Genomic DNA, 24,569 nt, shown 5'->3' on the forward strand with positions numbered 1-24,569 from the left:
GCCCCTGTGATGTGATGGTGTAGTAATAGGCAGCTGCCGCTGGGTGCCGCTGCTCCGGTGCACACACACATACACTTACAGCGGCCGCTCCTCCAGCCTCCTGTATTATCACAATAACATTACCTACCGGCGGCTCGTGCAGTGCATAGGAGGCAGGTAAGTGCTCGTCTAGGATCTACCTGCAGGGTTCAAGCCTAAGCCTCTGCTGTAGTGCTGGGATGGGGGATCTAAGACCCGGATCAGAGAGCAACAGCGGAGACTGGCCTGCCTGGGCCTGAGGTGTGGGCTAGAGCTCCTCCGTGCAGGGGAGAGGGCTGATGTATGTACAGTACCCACAGCCTGGTATCAGCTATAATACTGCACCCACAGCCTGGCATCACCTATAATACTGCACCCACAGCCTGGCATCAGTAATAATATTGCACCCACAGCCTGGCATCAGTAATAATATTGCACCCACAGCCTGGCATCAGTAATAATATTGCACCCACAGCCTGGTATCAGTAATAATATTGCACCCACAGCCTGGCATCACGTATAATACTGCACCCCCAGCCTAGCATCAGCTATAATACTGCACCCACAGCCTAGTATCACCTATAATACTGCACCCACAGCCTGGCATCAGTAATAATACTGCACCCACAGCCTGGCATCAGTAATAATACTGTACCCACAGCCTGGCATCACATATAATACTGCACCCACAGCCTGGCATCACGTATAATACTGCACCCCCAGCCTAGCATCAGCTATAATACTGCACCCACAGCCTGGTATCACCTATAATACTGCACCCACAGCCTGGCATCAGTAATAATATTGCACCCACAGCCTGGCATCACCTATAATACTGCACCCACAGCCTGGCATCAGCTGTAATACTTCACCCACAGCCTGGCATCAGCTATAATACTGCACCCACAGCCTGGCATCAGCTATAATACTGCACCCACAGCCTGGTATCACCTATAATACTGCACCCACAGCCTGGTATCACCTATAATACTGCACCCACAGCCTGGCATCAGCTATAATACTGCACCCACAGCCTGGCATCAGCTAAAATACTGCACCCACAGCCTGGCATCACCTATAATACTGCACCCACAGCCTGGCATCAGCTGTAATACTTCACCCACAGCCTGGCATCAGCTATAATACCTCACCCATAGAATGGCATCAGCTATAATACTGCACCCACAGCCTGGCATCAGCTGTAATACTGCACCCACAGCCTGGCATCACCTGTAATACTGCACCCACAGCCTGGTATCACCTATAATACTGCACCCACAGCCTGACATCACCTATAATACTGTACCCACTGCACCCCATGTACAGCCTGGCATCACATAGACAGTACTGTACCCACTGCTCCCCATGTACAGCCTGGCATCACATAGACAGTACTGTACCCACTGCACCCCATGTACAGCCTGGCATCACATAGACAGTACTCTACCCACTGCACCCCATGTACAGCCTGGCATCACATAGACAGTACTGTACCCACTGCACCCCATGTACAGCCTGGCATCACATAGACAGTACTCTACCCACTGCACCCCATGTACAGCCTGGCATCACATAGACAGTACTGTACCCACTGCACCCCATGTACAGCCTGGCATCACCTATAATACTGTACCCACTGCACCCCATGTACAGCCTGGCATCACATAGACCAGTGATGGCGAACCTTTTAGCGGCCGAGTGCCCAAAAACCCTGCTTATTTATCGTGAGGTACCAAACAAAAATTAAAGCAGTAACTTATTGCTCCCTGCACTTCAACAGCTTTCAATCATATTGGCCTCCTGAGGGCAGCAACATAGTAGAAAGATGAAAAATTTGCATCATTGTAGCTTTTTTTCAGTGTCTCTCTGTACACAGAGAATCGTGGGGCCAGCAGGTGTTCCTCCAAAAATAATTCGGCCCTTTCTATACATTCTCCCTCTTCCTACAGTCCCAAGTAGCGAAGTAAGTATCAAAGTATGACTGAAAGCAGCATCTTTTAAGTTGTTTGGAACTGCAGGAAGATTCTTTATGTCCCGTCTGATGTGCTAGGGCGATGGCTCGGGTACCCACAGAAAGGGCTCTGAGTGCCGCCTCTGGCACCCGTGCCCAGGGCCGGCGCTATGGGTAGGCAAAGTGGGCAATTGCCCAGGGCCCCCTTAAAGGGGGGAATCTCTTCTTTCAAATGAATCTTGAATTTTGTCTCTAGGTGCCAGGGATCCAAAGATATTCAGGTTTAAAGTTAGAATATCATTTTTTATCACTTCACTAGATTCTTCTTGCTTAGGAAAAAAGAAGTGACGTTCTAGGTGTCACAGAGCCAGAGATACAGCCCTCTGAAGTGTGCTCCATCCCCCCCCCCCCTCCTCCATCAGGCTACAGGGAGAATTTGCTGCACACAGGAGCTGCTGCTCCTCACAGATAATGGAAATATTCACTCTATAAGTTAGTACATTTTGAGAAGGGATAATATCAACTAATATTCATGTTTTTAACCCTTCTTTATGCAGAACTATCTAAGAACACACTTTCTCTCTTATTGCCTTTTAATACAATACAATGAATACAATGATAGATCTGTGTGATGCTTAGTGAAATTTTCTGCAAAAATTGTTTATTGTCCCCTGTGGATTTAACGTTCCCTTTGCTGCATATGTTGGTGAATATACACATGTGGGGTCTGTATGATCTCCATCATATCTTACTGGTTTAGGAAAGTATATTTTCTTTATATAAGTATCTGGACTTGTACATATTTTAGAGGAAATTTTGAATGTTAATTGCCAAATGCATCGCCTGGTTGTCTGCTTTCAAAATTCTATAGGTTTTATGGCGCCTTTACTTTTTATTCTGTTTTATTGCTATATTTTGCAGGTTGTGACTGTCTTAAAATTTCTAGCTGAAAAGCAGATATCTAGTTATTACAGTTTTAGTGATATTATGTGGATTTATTTATGTGAACATATCAATATGAGGCATTTGTGAACTCACAATAGATGTCCATCTATTGTAATGTGTGTGCACGTAGAGCATGTGTCAGTAATGTGTGTATGTAGAGTGTGTCAGTAATGTGTGTATATGTAGAGCATGTGTCAGTAATGTGTGTATATGTAGAGCATGTGTCAGTAATGTGTGTATGTAGAGTGTGTCAGTAATGTGTGTATGTAGAGTGTGTCAGTAATGTGTGTATGTAGAGTGTGTCAGTAATGTGTGTATGTAGAGTGTGTCAGTAATGTGTGTATATGTAGAGCATGTGTCAGTAATGTGTGTATGTAGAGTGTGTCAGTAATGTGTGTATGTAGAGTGTGTCAGTAATGTGTGTATGTAGAGTGTGTCAGTAATGTGTGTATGTAGAGCATGTGTCAGTAATGTGTGTGTATGTAGAGCATGTGTCAGTAATGTGTGTGTATGTAGAGCATGTGTCAGTAATGTGTGTGTATGTAGAGCATGTGTCAGTAATGTGTGTGTATGTAGGGCATGTGTCAGAAATGTGTATGTATGTGAAGGAGCGGGTCAGTTGTCATAGGATTAGTAAACAGCAAGCCTGAAGGGACTTTCTGTATGGTTAAAAGCTCACACTGCTCAGGGGGGTATAGGGGAGGCTGGAGGGTCTTCTGCACCTGCATATCAGTTCAGGGGGGTCATACGGAGACCTATATACCCACATGTCTGTAGACTTTTTTTATTAGTCCCACTATGGGACATTAACATCAGGTGATTCCTTGTCCATTATAATTCCCTGTAGTACTGATGTATTGCAGGGTGTTATCACTGTCACCCTGTGCAGAAGCTGATACAGAGACTGTAAGATCCATCTATGTGGGTTCTGACTATGGACAGTCCTGGGGTCCTGATCGGACCTCAAAGTTGCCATAGCAACTACTGTCACCCATCAACAGCGGAATGGGGGGCTGATCATGGGGGGGACAATCCCCCAGGAGGCATTTGAAGTAAGCAGACCACGGCATCTAACCGGTCATACTCCTGCAATCAGAGCTCACACTCAGTGCGGGTGCTACACTGGGGTGTCAGCTGTTAGTAGCAGATGAAACCCGGCTTCCTGATACCGGCTCAGCTCCGGTGACTGATATTTCCTTCTCTGAGCAGCAATAGGTTAATGAAGTGTTTAGTTTTTACCTTCTTTGCTTCTTGAGGAAATAATTTTTAATGTATATCAATTGGCAACCAATCACAGAGCAGCTTTAAGTGCTTTAAGTGTAAGAGAGGATGGTCAGGAATGGAAGCTGTGCTGTGATTGGTTGGTATGGGTAACCAGGACAGTTCTGGCATATGTTATGTTACCCTGGGGGTGTGTGTACATGTGATACCTGTACAGTACATAAGGGGCAACCACTGGGGCAGATACATCTATAGGGGCAGTTACTGCACTATGTTCCCTGATGACCCTGTGAGATGTGATGTGCACAGACCTTGTATTCACCGGCCAAAGAAACCACCAAGAAAAATGAATTTAACCAAAAAAGATCCAATAAATAGACAAAAGACAAATAATTGGGAACTAAATAACCAAATATTTATTTATAATCCCATCCCATGGCAGACCCTCGACTCACGAAGAGTCACCCTTCAGCACTCAGGAGAGGAAAAACCCCCTGTGGAGGAAACCTCTAGGGAAACCATGGCTGAAGGATCGCCCTTCCTCTGGGCTTAGAGGGTTACTGCCAATAAATATCTGTCACCCAGGTATCCGGGGTCCACGCGTCCAGGGGTCCACGCGTCCAGGGGTCCACGCGTCCAGGGGTCCACGCGTCCAGGGGTCCACGCGTCCAGGGGTGCACACGTCCGGGGTCCATTCGTCCAGGGGTCCATAGATCCGCGGTTCTTCACGCCCCGACGTCTCATCACCCATTCCCTGCCCCTTCTGATTCAGAGGTCAATTTATCATAAGTGGGAATTGTGACATCAGCGCATCTATGAGGTCACACTCAGGATTCTGAAGGATTAACCTTTGAATGGCTGACAATTTGTCTGACTACAGGGGGAATTAAAATGTCCTTGTCTATTGTACTGGTAGCGACTGCATGAAACGCCCTAATATCTACATATTTATAAGTGACGCCTCACTCACGGCTTTTAATCTTATTTATTGGAACATATAATCATTAAATTTTAGTGGGGAAAAATATTGTATATTTTAATATTATATAAGGCTGCAGATTTATCAGGGACCGTGTAGAAGTTTTTTCCTGACACTGTGGGGTTTACTTTTGGGTACATGGTGTGAGCCTTTCTGCGTTTCATGAGGATAAAGGATAGTCCTAATGATGAATTGCTGGGCTGCCCACCACCATTGTAGCCAATCCTATGTGACCTCAGGGCTCATGCACATGGACATGACATGTGTGCTAGACGGTGTTTCAGTGGTTATCACACAAGCTGCTGCTGTGTGCAGAGGAGGCCGGCGGACGCATTGATATAACATCATCCCACCTCCCGGCAAGAGGAGGGAGCAGTGAGGGAAAGTTGGACACCAATATTGGGCCTCTGTATACCAGGAAAGAGGAGACTTTCTTCTTTCATAGGAAAAGAGGTTCTATGTGTCACAGAGCCAGAGATACAGTCCAATGAAGTGTGCCCCTCCCCATCGGGCTACAGGGAGAATTTGCTGCACACAGGAGCTGCTGCACCTCACAGATAATGGAAATATTCACTTTATATGTTACTACATTCTGAGAAGGGATAATATCAACTAATATTCATGTTTTTAACCCTTCTCTATGCAGAACTATCTAAGAACACACTTTCCCTCTTATTTACTTTTATTTCGTGATAGTTTTTTTTGCGAAAATTGACTGATACAATGAACAATTGACCCTCTTCGCCTGATGTTGCTTTTATATATTAACACCGCAACCCAGAACATGTCCATAAAGTTATATGTAACACCAAAAACACTCACACTCTGGAATAAAGTTTTTATTTCACACCATCCTCCATTATTTACACCTATGTTATGACATTCTCACTCTCATTCTTATGATCCGCGGAGGGTTCTGTTGTTGTGCGGATAATACATTGGCGCACATCTAAACGTGACTTTATTATCTCATTAGCTTGGTTTATGGATACATAGTTATTTATTTGGGTTACCATTGTGTAAGGGAGTATACACTGATAGATCTGTGTGACGCTCGCACAGTTTGGTGTCCCTGTGGATTTAACATTCTCTTTGCTTCATATTTTGGTAAATTTACACATGTGGGGTCTGTATGATCCTACAGTTTTTGGAAAATATATTTTCTTTATATAAGTATTCAGGATTTGTAAATATATTTTGAAATTTTGAATGTTAATTGCCAAATGCATCTCCTGGTTGTCTGCTTTCTAAATTCTATAGGTTTTATGGCGCCTTTACTTTTTATTCTGTTTTATTGCTATATTTTGCAGGTTGTGACTGTCTTAAAATTTGTAGCTGAAAAGCAGATCTCTAGTTATTTCAGTTTTAGTGATATTATGTGGATTTATTCATGTGAACATATCAATATGAGGCATTTGTGAACTCTACACATGTCCATCTATTACACTTAGGAGATGTGAAGGTAAATATTTTCTGTTTGGAGCACATTTTTTGCCATCCAAGTCAATTTTAAGTATTTTTTATAAAATGTTTCAGTTTGAATCAAAATTGCATAAAGGCGCCTATGTCTATAAACTCTTTGATGCAATTTTGAAAATGGGGGAAGTGTCTGCTTTCAGAAAATATATGGTTTGTTGGGTTTAATTCTTTTTGCTGTCATTTTGATTTTATTTTTAAGCGTCTAAATTGTAAAAATTGCTCTGGCCAATAACGCATCAAAATATCCAAAAATGCCAGGGAGTGAAAGGGTTGAAGATGCTTATCATCTATCTGTCTAATTATCTATCTCATATAATCTGACCATTTATATATCTCACTATTTCGCTATCTATTTATTAATCAATCTTCTATTTCTCTTCTACTGTATTTATCTCTCATATCTATCTACTGTATATATCATCTACTTTATAGTTCTACATCTAGAAATCTCTATCATCTTTCATATTTATTTTCTATCATAATAATAATAATAATTCCTTTATTTATATAGCGCACACAGATTACACAGCGCTGCACCGAACTTGCCAGGTCAGTCCCTGTCCCCGATGGGGCTCACAATCTATTCAACCTACCAGTCATTTTTTGGAGTGTGGGAGGAAACAGGAGGGCCCAGAGGAAACCCACGCAAACACTGAGAACATACAAATTCTTTGCAGATATTGACCAGCACTGCCAGGCTGTAGTGCTAACCATTGAGCCACCGTGCTGCCCATCAATTTCCCTATCATCTATCTATCTCCTATAAAATTCTCCCATATTACTGTTTGTTTTACCATACTAAAGGGAGCTTTTCCCACTTTTAATTTGCCCAGGGCCCCACTTTGTCTAGAACCGGCCCTGCCCGTGCCATGGGTTCGCCACCACTGACATAGACCGTACTCTACCCACTGCACCCCATGTACAGCCTGACATCACATAGACAGTACTCTACCCACTGCACCCCATGTACAGCCTGGCATCACATAGACAGTACTGTACCCACTGCACCCCATGTACAGCCTGGCATCACATAGACAGTACTGTACCCACTGCACCCCATGTACAGCCTGGCATCACATAGACAGTACTGTACCCACTGCACCCCATGTACAGCCTGGCATCACATAGACAGTACTGTACCCACTGCACCCCATGTACAGCCTGGCATCACATAGACAGTACTGTACCCACTGCACCCCGTGTACAGCCTGGCATCACATAGACAGTACTGTACCCACTGCACCCCGTGTACAGCCTGGCATCACATAGACAGTACTGTACCCACTGCACCCCGTGTACAGCCTGGCATCACATAGACAGTACTGTACCCACTGCACCCCGTGTACAGCCTGGCATCACATAGACAGTACTGTACCCACTGCACCCCGTGTACAGCCTGGCATCACATAGACAGTACTGTACCCACTGCACCCCGTGTACAGCCTGGCATCACATAGACAGTACTGTACCCACTGCACCCCGTGTACAGCCTGGCATCACATAGACAGTACTGTACCCACTGCACCCCGTGTACAGCCTGGCATCACATAGACAGTACTGTACCCACTGCACCCCGTGTACAGCCTGGCATCACATAGACAGTACTGTACCCACTGCACCCCATGTACAGCCTGGCATCACATAGACAGTACTGTACCCACTGCTCCCCATGTACAGCCTGGCATCACATAGGCAGTACTGTACCCACTGCTCCCCATGTACAGCCTGGCATCACATAGGCAGTACTGTACCCACTGCACCCCATGTACAGCCTGGCATCACATAGGCAGTACTGTACCCACTGCACCCCATGTACAGCCTGGCATCACATAGGCAGTACTGTACCCACTGCACCCCATGTACAGCCTGGCATCACATAGGCAGTACTGTACCCACTGCACCCCATGTACAGCCTGGCATCACATAGGCAGTACTGTACCCACTGCACCCCATGTACAGCCTGGCATCACATAGGCAGTACTGTACCCACTGCACCCCATGTACAGCCTGGCATCACATAGGCAGTACTGTACCCACTGCACCCCATGTACAGCCTGGCATCACATAGGCAGTACTGTACCCACTGCACCCCATGTACAGCCTGGCATCACATAGGCAGTACTGTACCCACATAACTACCAGTCATTCCATATACAGCACTGTACCCACTGCACTTCATGTACGGCTTAGCATGAGCTATACAATACTGTATTCACAGTTTGACATCACCTATACACACCCACAGTCTCTCATGTACAGCCTGGCATCTTGCAGTATACTCTACCCTCTACCCCCTTTCCTATGTACAGCTTGGCATCACATATGGTACTGTTCACACTTTGCCACATGTACAGCCTGGCACAACATTCACTGTGTTACAGTACTGTAGAGGCTGGTATCACACGTACCACATGTACAGCCTGGCATTACATACAGTAGTGTACCCCCATTTACATCCCATGTACAATAATGTGCAGCCTGGCAGCACCTGCAATACATGTAGACCAGGGACGCTAAGTATTTGGAAAGGGGAAGAAGAAGAGGATAGAATAGGGGCATAATGAGAGGGGGCACTATAAATAAAGGCATAATGGAGGGAGCATTATAAAAGGGGGCACCTACAATACAGGCATACTGAGAGGGGCCACTATAAATGGGGGCATATTAGAGGGAGCATTATAAAAGGTGGCATTTTGCATGTGGGTGTTATGAGAGCGGGCATTAGGTATTGAGTTAAATATAATAGTCAGTTTCTCTAAAACTATTCCAATATCTCACATGGCCCCATGGAAAAATACAGTACTGTAACATCAGCCCCTCATGTACCCCATGGCATCTATACCTACAATACTATTGTAACAGCCTGGCATGACATATAGTATAGTACAGTACCCACTGCACCCCATATACACCCTGGCTTCATGTACAATAATGTCCTGCCTGGTATCAAATACAATACTGTACTCCATGTGCCCCCATCTAAGGCCTGGCACCATGTATAGTACTGTGCAAACTGCCCCTGGTATACAGCCTGGCACCATGTATAGTACTGTGCAAACTGCCCCTGGTATACAGCCTGGCACCATGTATAGTACTGTGCAAACTGCCCCTGATATACAGCCTGGCACCATGTATAGTACAGTACAAACTGCCCCTGGTGTACAGCCTGGCACCATGTATAGTACTGTACAAACTGCCCCTGGTGTACAGCCTGGCACCATGTATAGTACTGTACAAACTGCCCCTGGTGTACAGCCTGGCACCATGTATAGTACTGTACAAACTGCCCCTGGTATACACCCTGGCACCATGTATAGTACTGTACAAACTGCCCCTGGTATACAGCCTGGCACCATGAATAGTACTGTACAAACTGCCCCTGGTGTACAGCCTGGCACCATGTATAGTACTGTACAAACTGCCCCTGGTGTACAGCCTGGCACCATGTATAGTACTGTACAAACTGCCCCTGGTGTACAGCCTGGCACCATGTATAGTACTGTACAAACTGCCCCTGGTGTACAGCCTGGCACCATGTATAGTACAGTACAAACTGCCCCTGGTGTACAGCCTGGCACCATGTATAGTACAGTACAAACTGCCCCTGGTGTACAGCCTGGCACCATGTATAGTACAGTACAAACTGCCCCTGGTGTACAGCCTGGCACCATGTATAGTACTGTACAAACTGCCCCTGGTGTACAGCCTGGCACCATGTATAGTACTGTACAAACTGCCCCTGGTGTACAGCCTGGCACCATGTATAGTACTGTACAAACTGCCCCTGGTATACACCCTGGCACCATGTATAGTACTGTACAAACTGCCCCTGGTGTACAGCCTGGCACCATGTATAGTGCTGTACAAACTGCCCCTGGTGTACAGCCTGGCACCATGTATAGTGCTGTACAAACTGCCCCTGGTGTACAGCCTGGCACCATGTATAGTGCTGTACAAACTGCCCCTGGTGTACAGCCTGGCACCATGTATAGTGCTGTACAAACTGCCCCTGGTGTACAGCCTGGCACCATGTATAGTGCTGTACAAACTGCCCCTGGTGTACAGCCTGGCACCATGTATAGTACTGTACAAACTGCCCCTGGTGTACAGCCTGGCACTACATTTAGTACTGTACAAACTGCCCCTGGTATACAGCCTGGCACCATGTATAGTACTGTACAAACTGCCCCTGGTATACAGCCTGGCACCATGTATAGTACTGTACAAACTGCCCCTGGTATACAGCCTGGCACCATGTATAGTACTGTACAAACTGCCCCTGGTATACAGCCTGGCACCATGTATAGTACTGTACAAACTGCCCCTGGTATACAGCCTGGCACCATGTATAGTACTGTACAAACTGCCCCTGGTGTACAGCCTGGCACCATGTATAGTACTGTACAAACTGCCCCTGGTGTACAGCCTGGCACCATGTATAGTACTGTACAAACTGCCCCTGGTGTACAGCCTGGCACCATGTATAGTACTGTACAAACTGCCCCTGGTGTACAGCCTGGCACCATGTATAGTGCTGTACAAACTGCCCCTGGTGTACAGCCTGGCACCTTGTATAGTGCTGTACAAACTGCCCCTGGTGTACAGCCTGGCACCATGTATAGTGCTGTACAAACTGCCCCTGGTGTACAGCCTGGCACCATGTATAGTGCTGTACAAACTGCCCCTGGTGTACAGCCTGGCACTATGTATAGTACTGTACAAACAGCCCCTGGTGTACAGCCTGGCACCACATTTAGTACTGTACAAACTGCCCCTGGTATACAGCCTGACACCACATTCAGTACTGTACCCACTGTGCCTCATGTAGAGCCTGGCATCACATACAGTCCTGTATCTCCTGTGCCTGGCATCACATACTATACAGTACACAAAAGTCCACCTGTGTAACCTGGCATCACAGTGTTGTCCCTCCTGTGCCTTGCGTAAAGCCTGGCATCACACACAGTACAGCACAAACTATGCCTTGTTTAGAGACAATCTTCACGTACATAACTGTACAGCCTGGCATCACCTATATGTATCCTAGCAGTGTGCATGGTACGTGTACACACTGTAACTTATGTGAAGCACCAGGTTTTTTTGAAAAATGCTAGACGCCTGAGTTACCAGACTACTTGTGCCCAGTGACGTCTGCTCAGCCCGGTATAAAGATTTAAGGAGGACCTTTAACCACGTGACACATGTGGAGTTTGTACCTTTCTCTAGGGGAGGATACAGAGATTTAAGGGGAATTTCCTTTCTAGCCCCCTAAGTTGCAGAGATATCAGCCCCAGTATCTGACCATTATAATCCTCTCCATTGTCAGAGATGAGGTACTGGAACAGAGGAGGGTGTGTATGTTATTCTAATCGTCTCAGTGGTGAAGCTGCTGTGTGGGCACAGTGTCATCTGGCTATCACTGATTGGAAGGTGTCAGAGAAAATTAGTATAAAGCATGCTGACACCTCTCCCCCAGCACCTCCTCTCTGACAGTGGTGAGGATTAGTAAAAAGTCAGAAACTGGGACTGATATCCTAGCAACCCTGGAGACTAGAAAAGTGCCAAGTTCCAAGTGCCCCCATATCTGTGTAGCCTCTAATGAAAGGTGTGTTCATCTGCACGTGTGTGAGGAGGTGATGAAAGCTGTCCTCGTATGAAAATAATTTTGTCTGGTATTATCAGGGTTGGTGAACAGTGGAGATTACCCAGGCATCAGTTGGCATCTTTTGCCAGATGATTATTGTATGTAATAATAACAATCTTTATATAGCGCCATCATATTCCGTAGCGCTTTACAAATCATAGGGGACATAAACAAATATAATATTACATTACAGAGTACAGACAGTCATATGGAACAATAGGAGGGAAGGCCCTGCTCACAAGAGCTTACAGTCTATGAGGATGAGGGGGTGACACAAGAGCTTACAGTCTATGAGGATGAGGGGGTGACACAAGAGCTTACAGTCTATGAGGATGAGGGGGTGACACAAGAGCTTACAGTCTATGAGGATGAGGGGGTGACACAAGAGCTTACAGTCTATGAGGATGAGGGGGTGACACAAGAGCTTACAGTCTATGAGGATGAGGGGGTGACACAAGAGCTTACAGTCTATGAGGATGAGGGGGTGACACAAGAGCTTACAGTCTATGAGGATGAGGGGGTGACACAAGAGCTTACAGTCTATGAGGATGAGGGGGGGACACAAGAGCTTACAGTCTATGAGGATGAGGGGGGGACACAAGAGCTTACAGTCTATGAGGGTGAGGGGGTGACACAAGAGCTTACCGTCTATGAGGATAAGGGGGGACACAAGAGCTTACAGTCTATGATGATGAGGGGAGACACAAGAGCTTACAGTCTATGAGGATGAGGGGGGGACACAAGAGCTTACAGTCTATGAGGATGAGGGGGGGACACAAGAGCTTACAGTCTATGAGGGTGAGGGGGTGACACAAGAGCTTAGAGTCTATGAGGGTGAGGGGGTGACACAAGAGCTTACAGTCTATGAGGATGAGGGGGTGACACAAGAGCTTACAGTCTATGAGGACGAGGGGGTGACACGAGCTTACAGTCTATGAGGATGAGGGGGTGACACAAGAGGTAAAAGAGCTTGTATAATGCTCAAGCCATTCTTTATAAGGGAACAATATAAAATTCTTTTATTTATTAAATTTTTTATTAAATTATGTGGCCATGGATGTGAACATTATTCGCAAATAAACATGATGGCAGAAGTTGATTATCTCTCTGAATGGAATTGTCTTCTCTATTGTTTGTCCATCACTAATCCCCCGATTCCTTGTTTGGTAAATTCCAGCGCACCCATACACCATCATGTCCTACATCTTTGTGAACGACTCATCCCAAACCAACGTTCCCCTGCTGCAGGCCTGCATCGATGGGGACTTCAACTACTCCAAACGCCTTCTAGAAAGCGGATTTGACCCCAATATCCGGGACAGCCGGGGTCGTACGGGGCTTCACCTGGCTGCGGCCCGAGGGAACGTGGACATCTGTCAGCTACTGCACAAGTTTGGAGCGGATCTTCTGGCCACTGACTATCAGGGGAACACGGCGCTGCACCTCTGTGGTCACGTGGATACAATACAGTTCCTTGTCTCCAATGGCCTCAAAATTGATATTTGGTGAGTCAAAAAATTGCATGCACAAGATCTTCTACATATAAAGGGTTATAAAGGGTTTATTAAAAAAAAAAAAGGAATATAGGATTTTTATCTCTAGCTAGCATTTCCAGTTCTTTAAATCACTGAACTACAAGTCTGATTCTAATCTTTAATATGACACCAGCATCTTCTAGGTACTATTGAACTGAAGATTGGGGCCCATAATCCACACTTTCACCCGCAGCCTTTAAACTTGTCTCGTGTCAAGCAAATATGACTCTTCTCTGTTCACTTTCACATGACTTTGGAGTAGATTTTTTTTGTAGTTACAAGGGTGAGATTTATGTAAGAGAGGCGATTCTAGAAAGGACATTTCATACCCTCTCTGAGAGGGCTGTTAGTTTAGTGGGGTAAAACCTGGTCTAAGCAGATTTTGGGACATATAAGTCATACCTGTTAAATGTACATCATCTAAACCCTGGATTTTGGTTTGGCTGACCATTTAATTCATACAGGAACATGGATCCCTTCATTTTCCAGATTTACTGTCTGGAATATGGAAGAGCGGACCCAATGGTCACTCCCTGGCCAATCATATCCATGACTAGTTGTCACGGGTGTCAATTTGCTGGATTGACTGTTCGGTCGGCAACCTGGCAGTATGTCCAGATCAAGCACCGAGCCCGACCTTATAGTCTGGAATACTATTCAAATGGACTGAATTCATGTTAGAGCAGTTTAGTTGAGTGGATGGGAGGGGGTGCTGCTGCTGCCACTTCCGATTGGCATGAAAATTTAGGGCAAAAGTCCCATATGAATCGTCATTTCAGTATTGTCTGTAACAGATTATGCCCTGAGTGATGGTTTTCCTAACTTTCTGTAATTCTCATGTCCTCCCAGCAATCACCAAGGTGCCACCCCTCTTGTTCTGGCGAAACGCAGGGGGGTGAATAAGGAGGTGATCCGCATGTTAGAATCCTTGGAGGAGCAAGAGGTCAAGGGCTTCAACAGGGGCACTCACTCTAAGATGGAGACCATGCAGACGGCTGAGAGCGAGCGGTATGTCCAGTGCTCGGAGCTGCTCATGGAGAAGGGGCACAGCACTCTGTCAGAGGGATCCACCGAGGAGGACTGGTATGTTGGGCACAGCTTATATTCCTTTATGCCTTTTGTGTATAGATGTTCACTTAGCATCAGAAGAGCCTGAAATAGCTGTAGTTCTAATTACAGGCCATATGCAATCACAGATAATTTTGTCTGACCATCGAAATCAGGGGAACAGGAGACACCACCACCACCACCTTATAAATTAAGCACCATTGAGCTTGCCAATCCTTTCCTTAAACGACATGACATGGCACAACGACATGAATAAAAGGAGATGGTCACACATCAGTCCTACTGATCACATAGCAAAGAAAATGAGATCTGCCATTACTACTTAGGAGGAACATAACTATTAGACATAAAAAGTGTAAGAATTTCACTGTTTTATTTCTAGAGAAGGTTGGGGGAGAGTGCATATTATAAATGTCATAGAAACAAACAGAAATCCTACAAAAAAAGGACGCTGGATTGCTGGGGGTTGGACCCGCTACCGATCACCTTGTTACCCTCCATCACAATAGCGGATCGCTTGGCTAAGCCTTTGTTGATTATCAGGACAATAAGGCCCCATAAACACAAGCGAGTGTGATGTATCCAAATCGCCGCAAACTCACTACTTGTGCTGGCTGGAACCTCTGGCCCGAATGCCGACAACCAGATCTGAACTCAGCGTGTCAGTTCATTTCTAGTTGTCCATCGTTTGGGCCGGACTTTCCAGTCAGCACAAGCCACAAGTTTAATGTGAGTTGGACACATCACACTCGCTTGTGTGTCCTGATGATCAATTAAGGCTTAGCCAAGATGGTGAGCTTCAAGGGGTTGTCGTAAGTTCAAATTATCCCCTTCATTCATGATGGGGGGTGACAAGGTGATCGTCGGGAGTTCAACCCCCACCAATCCTGCGTCCTGTTCTCACTAAATCGCGGATCACCAAATAGCACTTAGATCCATTTGTTAGTATTCGTTTGTTAGTCTACAATTACCTGTCATTGTGAGTGTTGGAGAGAGCTGAGCGCTGTGTTAAGCAATATATGACACTCCTTTACTATTTCATGCAGCTACAGGATGAGTATGCCTCCTGCTGCTACATGAAAAAGTAAAGGAGTGTCATAAATTGCCATCCATTAGTGAAAACCCTGTTCTCGTGATGAGTGGGGGTCCCAAGTGTTGGACCTTCACCTTGTTATTCCCTATCCTACAGATAATCACCTGAACAATATTTTGTCCTTGCTCCTTATTTTCTAGAGGGAAGCTCCTGCTGAAGCCAGTTGTCTTACAGCCTGGCATGTCCTGCTGAGGAGGAGGGGAAATAATATATATTTCTTATTTTTAATTGTAATATTAGGCAAACTATGAAGTTAACAGGGAAATGAAGGGAGCAAACGCCGGGGTATTTTGTGTCCATATTTACACTTTGTTGTAGAGGTCTTCACTCCATATATTACATTAGATTACATATATATACTATATACACCATATTTTACATATTTTTAATACAACATACAATAACAATGTCCTCCTACTCCCCACAATCTCTCCTTTCATTACGACAATCCTTAATCACATGAGGCTTAATCTTACTTAGTATTCACAGTAGAACGACCTTTGCTTGTCGTATAACTTGGGTTACACATTAGCTCCTAAGTGCCCGTGTGCTGCACCTTCAGGTGCTAAAACTTTGTATTGTTTCCTATACCTTTCCGTTTTATCCCAGGTTCTGATTTATGACCTTCCGGAACGTGGTGCCAGGAATTCAGCTGTGCCGGTACGGTATGACCGGTAGATTGAGGATTACAATAAGATTTCCTCAATCTAGCATTCACATAACCTGATGGGTTATTAAATATAAATGGTAGATCTTTTTGGTGTGAACATATAAATATTTAAATTGCTAATTTTCTTCGGAATTAGCGGAACCATTTTGGCGGTTTTTGTCTTGATCTTTGCCACTAGATATGACCGTGAATGCAAGAAATTTCTATTGTCTGACATTATGAACTCTCTGTTGTTTGAGCTCTGATCTCTTGTGGGTTTTTGACTTGTGACAGCGCATAGAAAGTGCTTGTCATCACAATGGAAATCGTTGATCCCGCACCGTACACCTGGTACCCAGGGGCTTCGGGCATCAGTAACAGACTCGCTTACCATCTGCTGTGGGTGTAGTATATATTACTATGCACTGAACCGGATCACGGATGATGCTTCTGCACTGGTAACAGGAGAGAAAAGAGCTTTTTTTCTTTGCATGTCATCCCCCTGAGTGTCCAGTAGGTGGCTGTAGATACCAGGAGTTCTCATCGGGGCTTCCTTTTTGGTGCCCTGAGTTACAGATATCCACTCCTATCCTCTCCTGCTCCTCTCTTATACCTGACATATGAATTATCAGTGCTACAACCATTCCATCCATAGCTCAGAGAAGCCCAATGCATCACGGTCCAGTGCCCTCCCCCACCCACATTGCACTTGCCCAGGGGAATAATAATCTGTTCACTTCTATAGCGATACGGTATTACACAGCGATTTACAGATCATAGAAGAACATATACAAACAAAATACGACATTACAGAGCAATAACAATGATACAATAGGAGCGCCCTGCTCACAAGAGCTTACAATCTATAAGGAAGAACCAGTGATCCAGGCGGTGAATGCACTTGTACAATGGCCCAGCCTTTTTTATAATACAGATAAAATAAATGCCCAATTCTGCTGCATGGGCCGTCACGAGCCACTATCCATATGTACAGAATCCATGGTGAATGGACCTGTTTAATGGTATCTATTGCAAAGACATTACCTAGACAGGAGGAGAAATCAGCAGAGGTTTGTGAAAGAGTAATGGGAGTCACATGCAGTTAGTAGAGAGATGATAGGCCTCCCTCGAGAGACCGGTTTTAAGAGCCATTTTGAAGCTTGGGTAGTTGTGCACTAGTCCGGGGGTAGGGAATCCCAAAGAATTGGCGAACGAAAGGTTTGGATTATAGAACCATAACAACCTAAGATCACTGGCTGATCAAAGAGCACAGTTTTGGTGATCGGCTGTGATGAGGAGAGGTAGAGAGGCGCAGCATTGTGCAGAGCTTTGTGGATGAGGGTGATTAGTTTAAACTGTATTTGGAAGGAGATGGGCAACCAGTGCGATGATTGGCACAGACTGGAGGCATCCGTGTAGCATCTGGACTGAAGGACGAGTCGGGCTGCAACATTAAAGTATACTTATTGTCAGGAATGTAATTTTTAGCTGGTGACAGGGTCCAATAGCCTATACCAGTGGTGGCGAACCTATAGCACGGGTGCCAGAGGCGGCACTCAGAACCCTTTCTGTGGGCACCCGGGCCATCGCCCCAGCACACCAGACAGGACTCAAAGAATCTTCCTGCAGTTCCAAGCAACTTAAAAGATGCTACTTTCAGTCATATTTTGATACTGACTTCGCTACAGGGTCGAATTATTTTTGGAGGACCTCCTGCTGGCCCCACGATTCTCTGTATACAGAGGGTAACTGGAAAGAAGCTAAAATGATGAAAATTTTCCATCTTTCTACTGTGTTGCTGTCCTTAGGAGGCCAATATGATTGAAAGTTGTTGAACAGGGAGCAAGAAGTTACTGCTTTAATTTTTGGTTGGCACCTCGCAATAAATGAGCAAGGTTTTGCGTTGCAGTTTTGGCACTCGGCCTCTAAAAGGTTCGCCATCGCTGGCCTATGCTGTGCCTTTGTCAGCATTCTGAATCAGTTCAGTACTTTAAAATAGTTTATTTTCAATAACCTGAATACCTGCCAGGAGCTTCTGGTGAAGCATGTGGAGGGGCAGCTACAGCATGTGTGCCTGTGTCTCTGTCTCCTCTCCTCCACACTCATCCAGCTCCCTCCCCCCTTCTTGTCATGTGTCATGTGAGCAGGGAGGGGGATGGTGTGGTCGAGAGGAAGAATGTATTAGAAGACATTGAGGCACATTTACTTACCTGTTCCTTGGAGTTCACAGAAAGTGCATTGTCCGACGATAATGCACTGTGCCGCGATTCACTGAGATTGTGCGCCCGGTATCCTGCATGTGTCACTCCCCGCTCAGGTCCGGCAGAGTTCACCCTCTTCCTGGTGCATGTAAGTGCATTGTCTTGCAACAAAATTTGAAAGTTGAATCCCGTAATCAGTCGGATCGTCCGACGTACCGCCCCCCCCATTTCTGCCACATGAAAGCCAGCGCAGCTGCGCCACAATACGATCACGTGCACCACAATCCCAGAGCAAACCCCTGTTAAATACCTGTCAAAGCTACGAAAAACCCGAAAACTGCAAACGGTCCAACAAAAGTGAGCAGCGCAACCCTTAGTAAATGAGCCCCATAGGGTCAGTGATTAAGAGTTCTCCTTACGAGAGTTTGCCAATTAGGCGTGTGGAGACTTCTAGCCATTGTTCCACTAGGGGATTCTGGGAAATATGCAAATAGTTTTTCTTGTTCCATCTAGAAAAACCTATGTCTCTTTTGGCAGCCCCCTTACTGTGAAGCATGACTTTCAGGAAGCCTAATGACATGATGCGGGATTAAAGCCAAACCAGTATATCTATTCCAGAAGGAACAGATTCCCAACTGTAGACAGCACTGTTTCAACCTGGTTGCATCTCTTCAGCACAGTATAGGGAGCTGGTTTAGCTGAGTTAGAGGCTTTTGCCTAGGGTTTTTTGAGGAGACACATGCACAAAAATATAGAGTGCTCCCACACACACCCATTTTTAAAATCAATATCAGTATTCAACATTCCTGGTGAAATGTTTTGCTTTAAAGGGCATCTACCACCAGGATAAAGGATTGTATGCAAATGAGCCTGAGGGGCTCAAGGCTCCAATGGTGTTAATGGAGGATGGAGCCCCTCAGGCTTATTTGCATACAGTCCTTCATCCTGGTGGTAGATGTCCTTTAAGCTGTTAAGTAAGGCTACATTCACATGACGTATGCCCACCGTACCGTAGTACGGCGGGCATAAATCGGCGCCGGGGAGAGGAGGAGGGGGAGAGCACGCATGTCCTATCTTTCTACGGTACGGTGCCACACGTGGCCGCGAGGCCCTTGCAGTGTATGGGGGACATATATATGGCGACCGTATATACATCCCTCATATATACATCCCCCATATGTTTGTGTGAATGTAGCCTAAGTGGAAGACTGATTTAATAAAGAGTTACAGTAAATAAGACGAGAATGAATCAGAGCAACAATTGGGGTTTACTAGGTTTCTATTAAAAATAAGGAAAGGGCAAGTTTTGGAAATGTTTTCTGAGGTGCATGCGGCAGGATTAACGGTGATTGAACGTACGGCGCACAGAAGAGATAAAAGTCGATGGCAAGCGGTTATCAGAGCTTCTACAGCAGAAATCGGGCGTAGAATCCCTCAAGTAATCGCGATGCTTTGCGAACCGCCAGGCATTGCTATTATTATCATCATCCCCGTTACGCCAACAGGGTGTGAAGGTGGGGACTGCTGGAGGTGGACTGGGGTATTCCTACCTAGACCATGATCGTCCATCATCTCCATCTTCTATGAGTGACAGCGCTGTCTACAGTTGGGTTCTTTGATCCTTATGGAATATACTGGTTTGGCTTAATCCCACATCATGTTATTAGGCTTCTTGTGGGTCATGCTTAATTTTGAGGGGGCTTTCAAGGAAGCAAAAGGAGGTGTGGTTTTCTATTTCCCACCTTGGAAAACATATTTGCATGTTTCCTTGAGTGATTTCAGTAGCACACAGGGTACAGTCTCATTAATGTAAATCCTCATTATAGCTGAGCCTGTGCCTGTGGGAACATTACGTTCTGCCCGCACTTTTTACAGCCTGCTGCCAACGTCCTTACGGCCTTCGGACGACAGGCTGCTCAGCAGAGTTTTTTGGCGAGTCAGTACGTGGTTTAAGCAAAACTTTGCTGAGAGCTACAGGTTCTAATAAGGGAGACTTATAACATTATGTATTACTATACTTGTAGAATGGCATAGGATGACAGTAATCTAAAGTGTAGCTAAACTTTTTACCACATATAATAAATGAATAGTGCACATTATAATACTCAACTTTGTTAGAAACTATTAAAAAAAAATCTGTCCTTCTTTTGCCCTTGCCTTTCTTCCTTAATTAAGAAGTTTGTGTAAATCGGCTTTCTGCTCTGTATCCAGAGACAACTGAGAGATAAGAGACTGATAAAGTGTCTAATGACTCAACTCTTTACAGACAATCCTTGGATAGTCTAATCTCAGAAATATACATCATCAAAAAAATATTTTCTAGGTGTGGAAAGAGTTAATCCTTAGCCTCCTTATCTGTCTGAAGTGGAGGAATTCCAGAAGACTTTCACATACACTACTCACTACAGTAGAGCAGAATAAGGGCACAGAGAATCTGCTTTGCTTAATGAAGTATAAAACAGAGTTTAAAACAAGACCATATTCTGCAGGGAATTCTGACCTTTCAACAAGGGTAAATAAGAAGGACGTAATATATTTAGAATTAAAGGTAGATAATTGGGCATAATATATTTTAACATGCAAGGGTGTAACTACAGTGGTAGTAGCCGCTATGGGGCCTGCAGTGTCAGAGGCCCTGTCATCTGACCTGACACACTAAATAATGGAAGATGAGCACCATTATATGCTGCATATGTGTATATATGCTGTACATTTGTATGTGTGTATATGTGATGTGTATATGCTCAGTACGTGTATGTGTGAAGAACTGCATGTTTATGTATATGTGAGTGTAATATGTTATTTTTAAGCGGGAAGGGGGCCCCAGAAGTCTGCCCCTCCTAGGAAGATAAGCTCCTTGCTCCTCTCTCCATATAGAAAACACATGCATGCTTGGCAGAAGATGCATGTGTATAGAGAGGATGGGCAATGTAGCTGTAAGTGTATGGCCTCTGTATAGACAAATCTAGGTAGTGTCCAAGCTCCGACTTTCTAATAGATGTGTCATTGGATGTGCACTGACTTGTCACTTTCTCTTCCAGTGCTATGGAAAGTCATTCCCTCTTGAATCCCAACCTTCAGCAGGGAGAAGGCGTCCTCTCCAGCTTCCGTACCACTTGGCAGGAATTTGTGGAGGATCTTGGATTTTGGAGGGTCCTCCTCCTCCTCATTGTCATTGCCCTACTTTCTCTTGGCATTGCCTACTACGTCAGCGGGGTGCTGCCATTTGTGGAAAATCAGCCGGAACTTGTTCACTAGAGGAAGAGATGAGGCTCTGCTTGTGATTTGTGCGTTTTGATCCTTTTCAGTACAGCGCTGGTTGTTGGTGCTGGACTTCTGAACAGAACCACTTTGTCTCCCCCCAGTAATTTTCATTACACAATGGGACATTTTTTTCGGAAGGCGTCTCCGTATCCAAGGACATTGGACGTATAGATGTGCCTGCTTCATCCTGATGGAAGACCTCATGTTATGAGAGCTTGCTCTTTGTATGGACAATAACTACTATGGGCTCAACCAGAAGAACCTTGAAGAAGAAGCTAATCCAGGTTCTAGAGTTCTGGATCCATCTGATCGCTTACTGGAGTTGGGTTTTGATAACATTTCATTCCTTCCCTTCATTCTTGGTCTGATGACCTGAAGTGTTACCTGTTCTTCATTTTGCTCTTTCGGTTCTTTTATTAGTTTTGTTACGTTATATATCACATCATGGACAGTTCTGTCACATCTTATAAGTTAAACTTTTATTCTATGGTAACTGTAAGAAGAGATTTCTACAATTATTATTCAACCCTTTACTACCCAGTAGAAATCCATTGTAGTCAAATCGGAAATAATTCACACCTAATTTTGTACAATACAGAATTATTTCATTTAGCTTTACACCATATAGTTGGGTTTTCCGTCGGTGGTTGATATGGAATCACCAATGTTTTTTTTTTTTTTTGGTTTTCTGCTGATATCTAACGTCCTGTTTCAAGGCTTTCAAATGGGTCAGACATTGACTGACAGGGCTACCCAAAAGTCGCACAGGAAAGATTTTTTTTGTTGGCTGCTGTCTTTACAAATAGAAGCGGAAGCCCCCAAAGTCACTTGGTATCATGTTTTTTATATGGGATTGGCAACGTGACCTGTGCACAATCCAACGCCAGTCCCTCCTCCCCAAGTCAGGATCCATAGATCCGTCACCATGATTGGGTTTTCCACCTATGGATAAGTGTGAGCAGCCGAGTGTCTCCCCTACAGCTTGGATAGTGTTTGGGGAGACCCGTCAGCTCCATTATTATGTGGAGGTTCTGTGAGCCAATGGCTGGTGATACAGTGATAGTATTTGATGGAAGTTTTGCATTAGCAATACATTATTTGGAAATGTATATGTTTTATATTACAGGTGGAATCTAAGGAAGGGGGTGAAATAAAGGAGAGCGCCCGTCATCTTTACCTTTAAATGGATCGAAAACCCATAGTGGTTGTGACTGTGGGAGTAACACTGCATTGTCCTTCGCTGTTAGCACAGTGGCGATCGATCAGATGAGCGCCCCGGGTACGTTAGTACAGGGGACTGGGCTCCAAAATGGCTGGACAATGGAAATGTCACATGAGGAACTAGAGCACATACAATTAAGAAATATCGTATAATTCTAAATTTGTTGAAACTTCCTTGAATTATACTCTGGGCGGCAGGTCTGCAGGTAGTAAGTTTTGGGCTGGCTTTACATATTTGACAATTATCAATCACTTGGTGCTCTTCCCTTCTACCCAATACACATGCATGCACAGCCTAAGGTACATGTGTTCAGCAATTGGGAAAGGGGGGGGGGGTGAGTCGTTTTTAGACTTTTCGGGAAACTTATGGTTCTGACATGTTAAAATCCAGCAAACCAAACTTTTTGTTATTCCTCTGCATCTGCCATTAAGAGATTCTAGCTGGATATATACCTGCATATATATGGAGAATGCAGATTTTAACTACCATTTAGGGGTCCCCAGGAGTTTTTAATTTCTTACTCATCTTTAGGAGGGGAGATGGATATTCCATTCTCATATGGTCTGTGTGCAGCTCAGTCCTACGTCATGCACATGAACATACATTTGGAGCATGTGCTTTGTTATTTCAATGGCTAGAAAGAGGCCCAATGTATTTCTATTGGCTGGGCTGCACATTTTGGAGCAGGCCCTAGTCCTGTTTATGTTTCTGGTTCGGGCAACATTTTCTTTGTACTTTGAGATCAAGACAGCAGCCGGTCACGAAAACGCCGGCTGTGCCATTCATATCTGGTGCTGAAGGAGATTGGTGAGTCTGGCAGTTGCCAATTTCGGTCAGTGTCATCAAGAAGAATGGAGCAGACGGCAAATGCCCAACCGGCTGCTCTTTTCATCTTTGGGTATGGCGGAGTTGCAAAGGAACCCCATTCTTGTGTTCCACCGGGTTCCCATCATGGGACCCCCAACAATCAGCAAGTTTACCGCTATCCTCTGGATCGGGGCTAACTTGTTTGTAGCTGGAGAAACCCTTGAAGTGAATAGAGCTAACCTGTAATACCAAGCACAGCCACTAAACAATATGTGGCGCTAATGAGTGGTGGAGAGGCCGCATCGCTCGTCAAGATGCTGCAGTCTCTTCAAGTGGTCAATAAATCCTGAATGTGATTAACAAAAAAAAATAAAATTTTGGAGAATCCCTTTTAAATCTGAAATGAACAACATATAGAAATGCAAATAGCTGAGACAAAACAAGAGATTCTGTATAGACATTGACCCAGTAATTCATTATTTTCCCATGGAAT

The 24,569-nt window shown here is 45.0% G+C and overlaps 1 protein-coding gene across 1 annotated transcript; it reads left to right on the plus strand.

The window, feature by feature from the left end:
- Positions 1-24,523, plus strand: ANKRD46 (ankyrin repeat domain 46). The gene is made up of 4 exons (XM_072151484.1): positions 1-156; positions 13,415-13,742; positions 14,622-14,855; positions 21,825-24,523. The coding sequence occupies exons 2-4, from the start codon at positions 13,432-13,434 to the stop codon at positions 22,039-22,041; spliced, it is 762 nt and encodes a 253-aa protein (XP_072007585.1). The 5' UTR covers positions 1-156; positions 13,415-13,431; the 3' UTR covers positions 22,042-24,523.
- The last annotated feature ends 46 nt before the right edge of the window (positions 24,524-24,569 follow it).

This window comes from Engystomops pustulosus, chromosome 5, assembly GCF_040894005.1.
Source record: "Engystomops pustulosus chromosome 5, aEngPut4.maternal, whole genome shotgun sequence".
In the NCBI taxonomy this organism is placed as follows: Eukaryota; Metazoa; Chordata; class Amphibia; order Anura; family Leptodactylidae; genus Engystomops; species Engystomops pustulosus.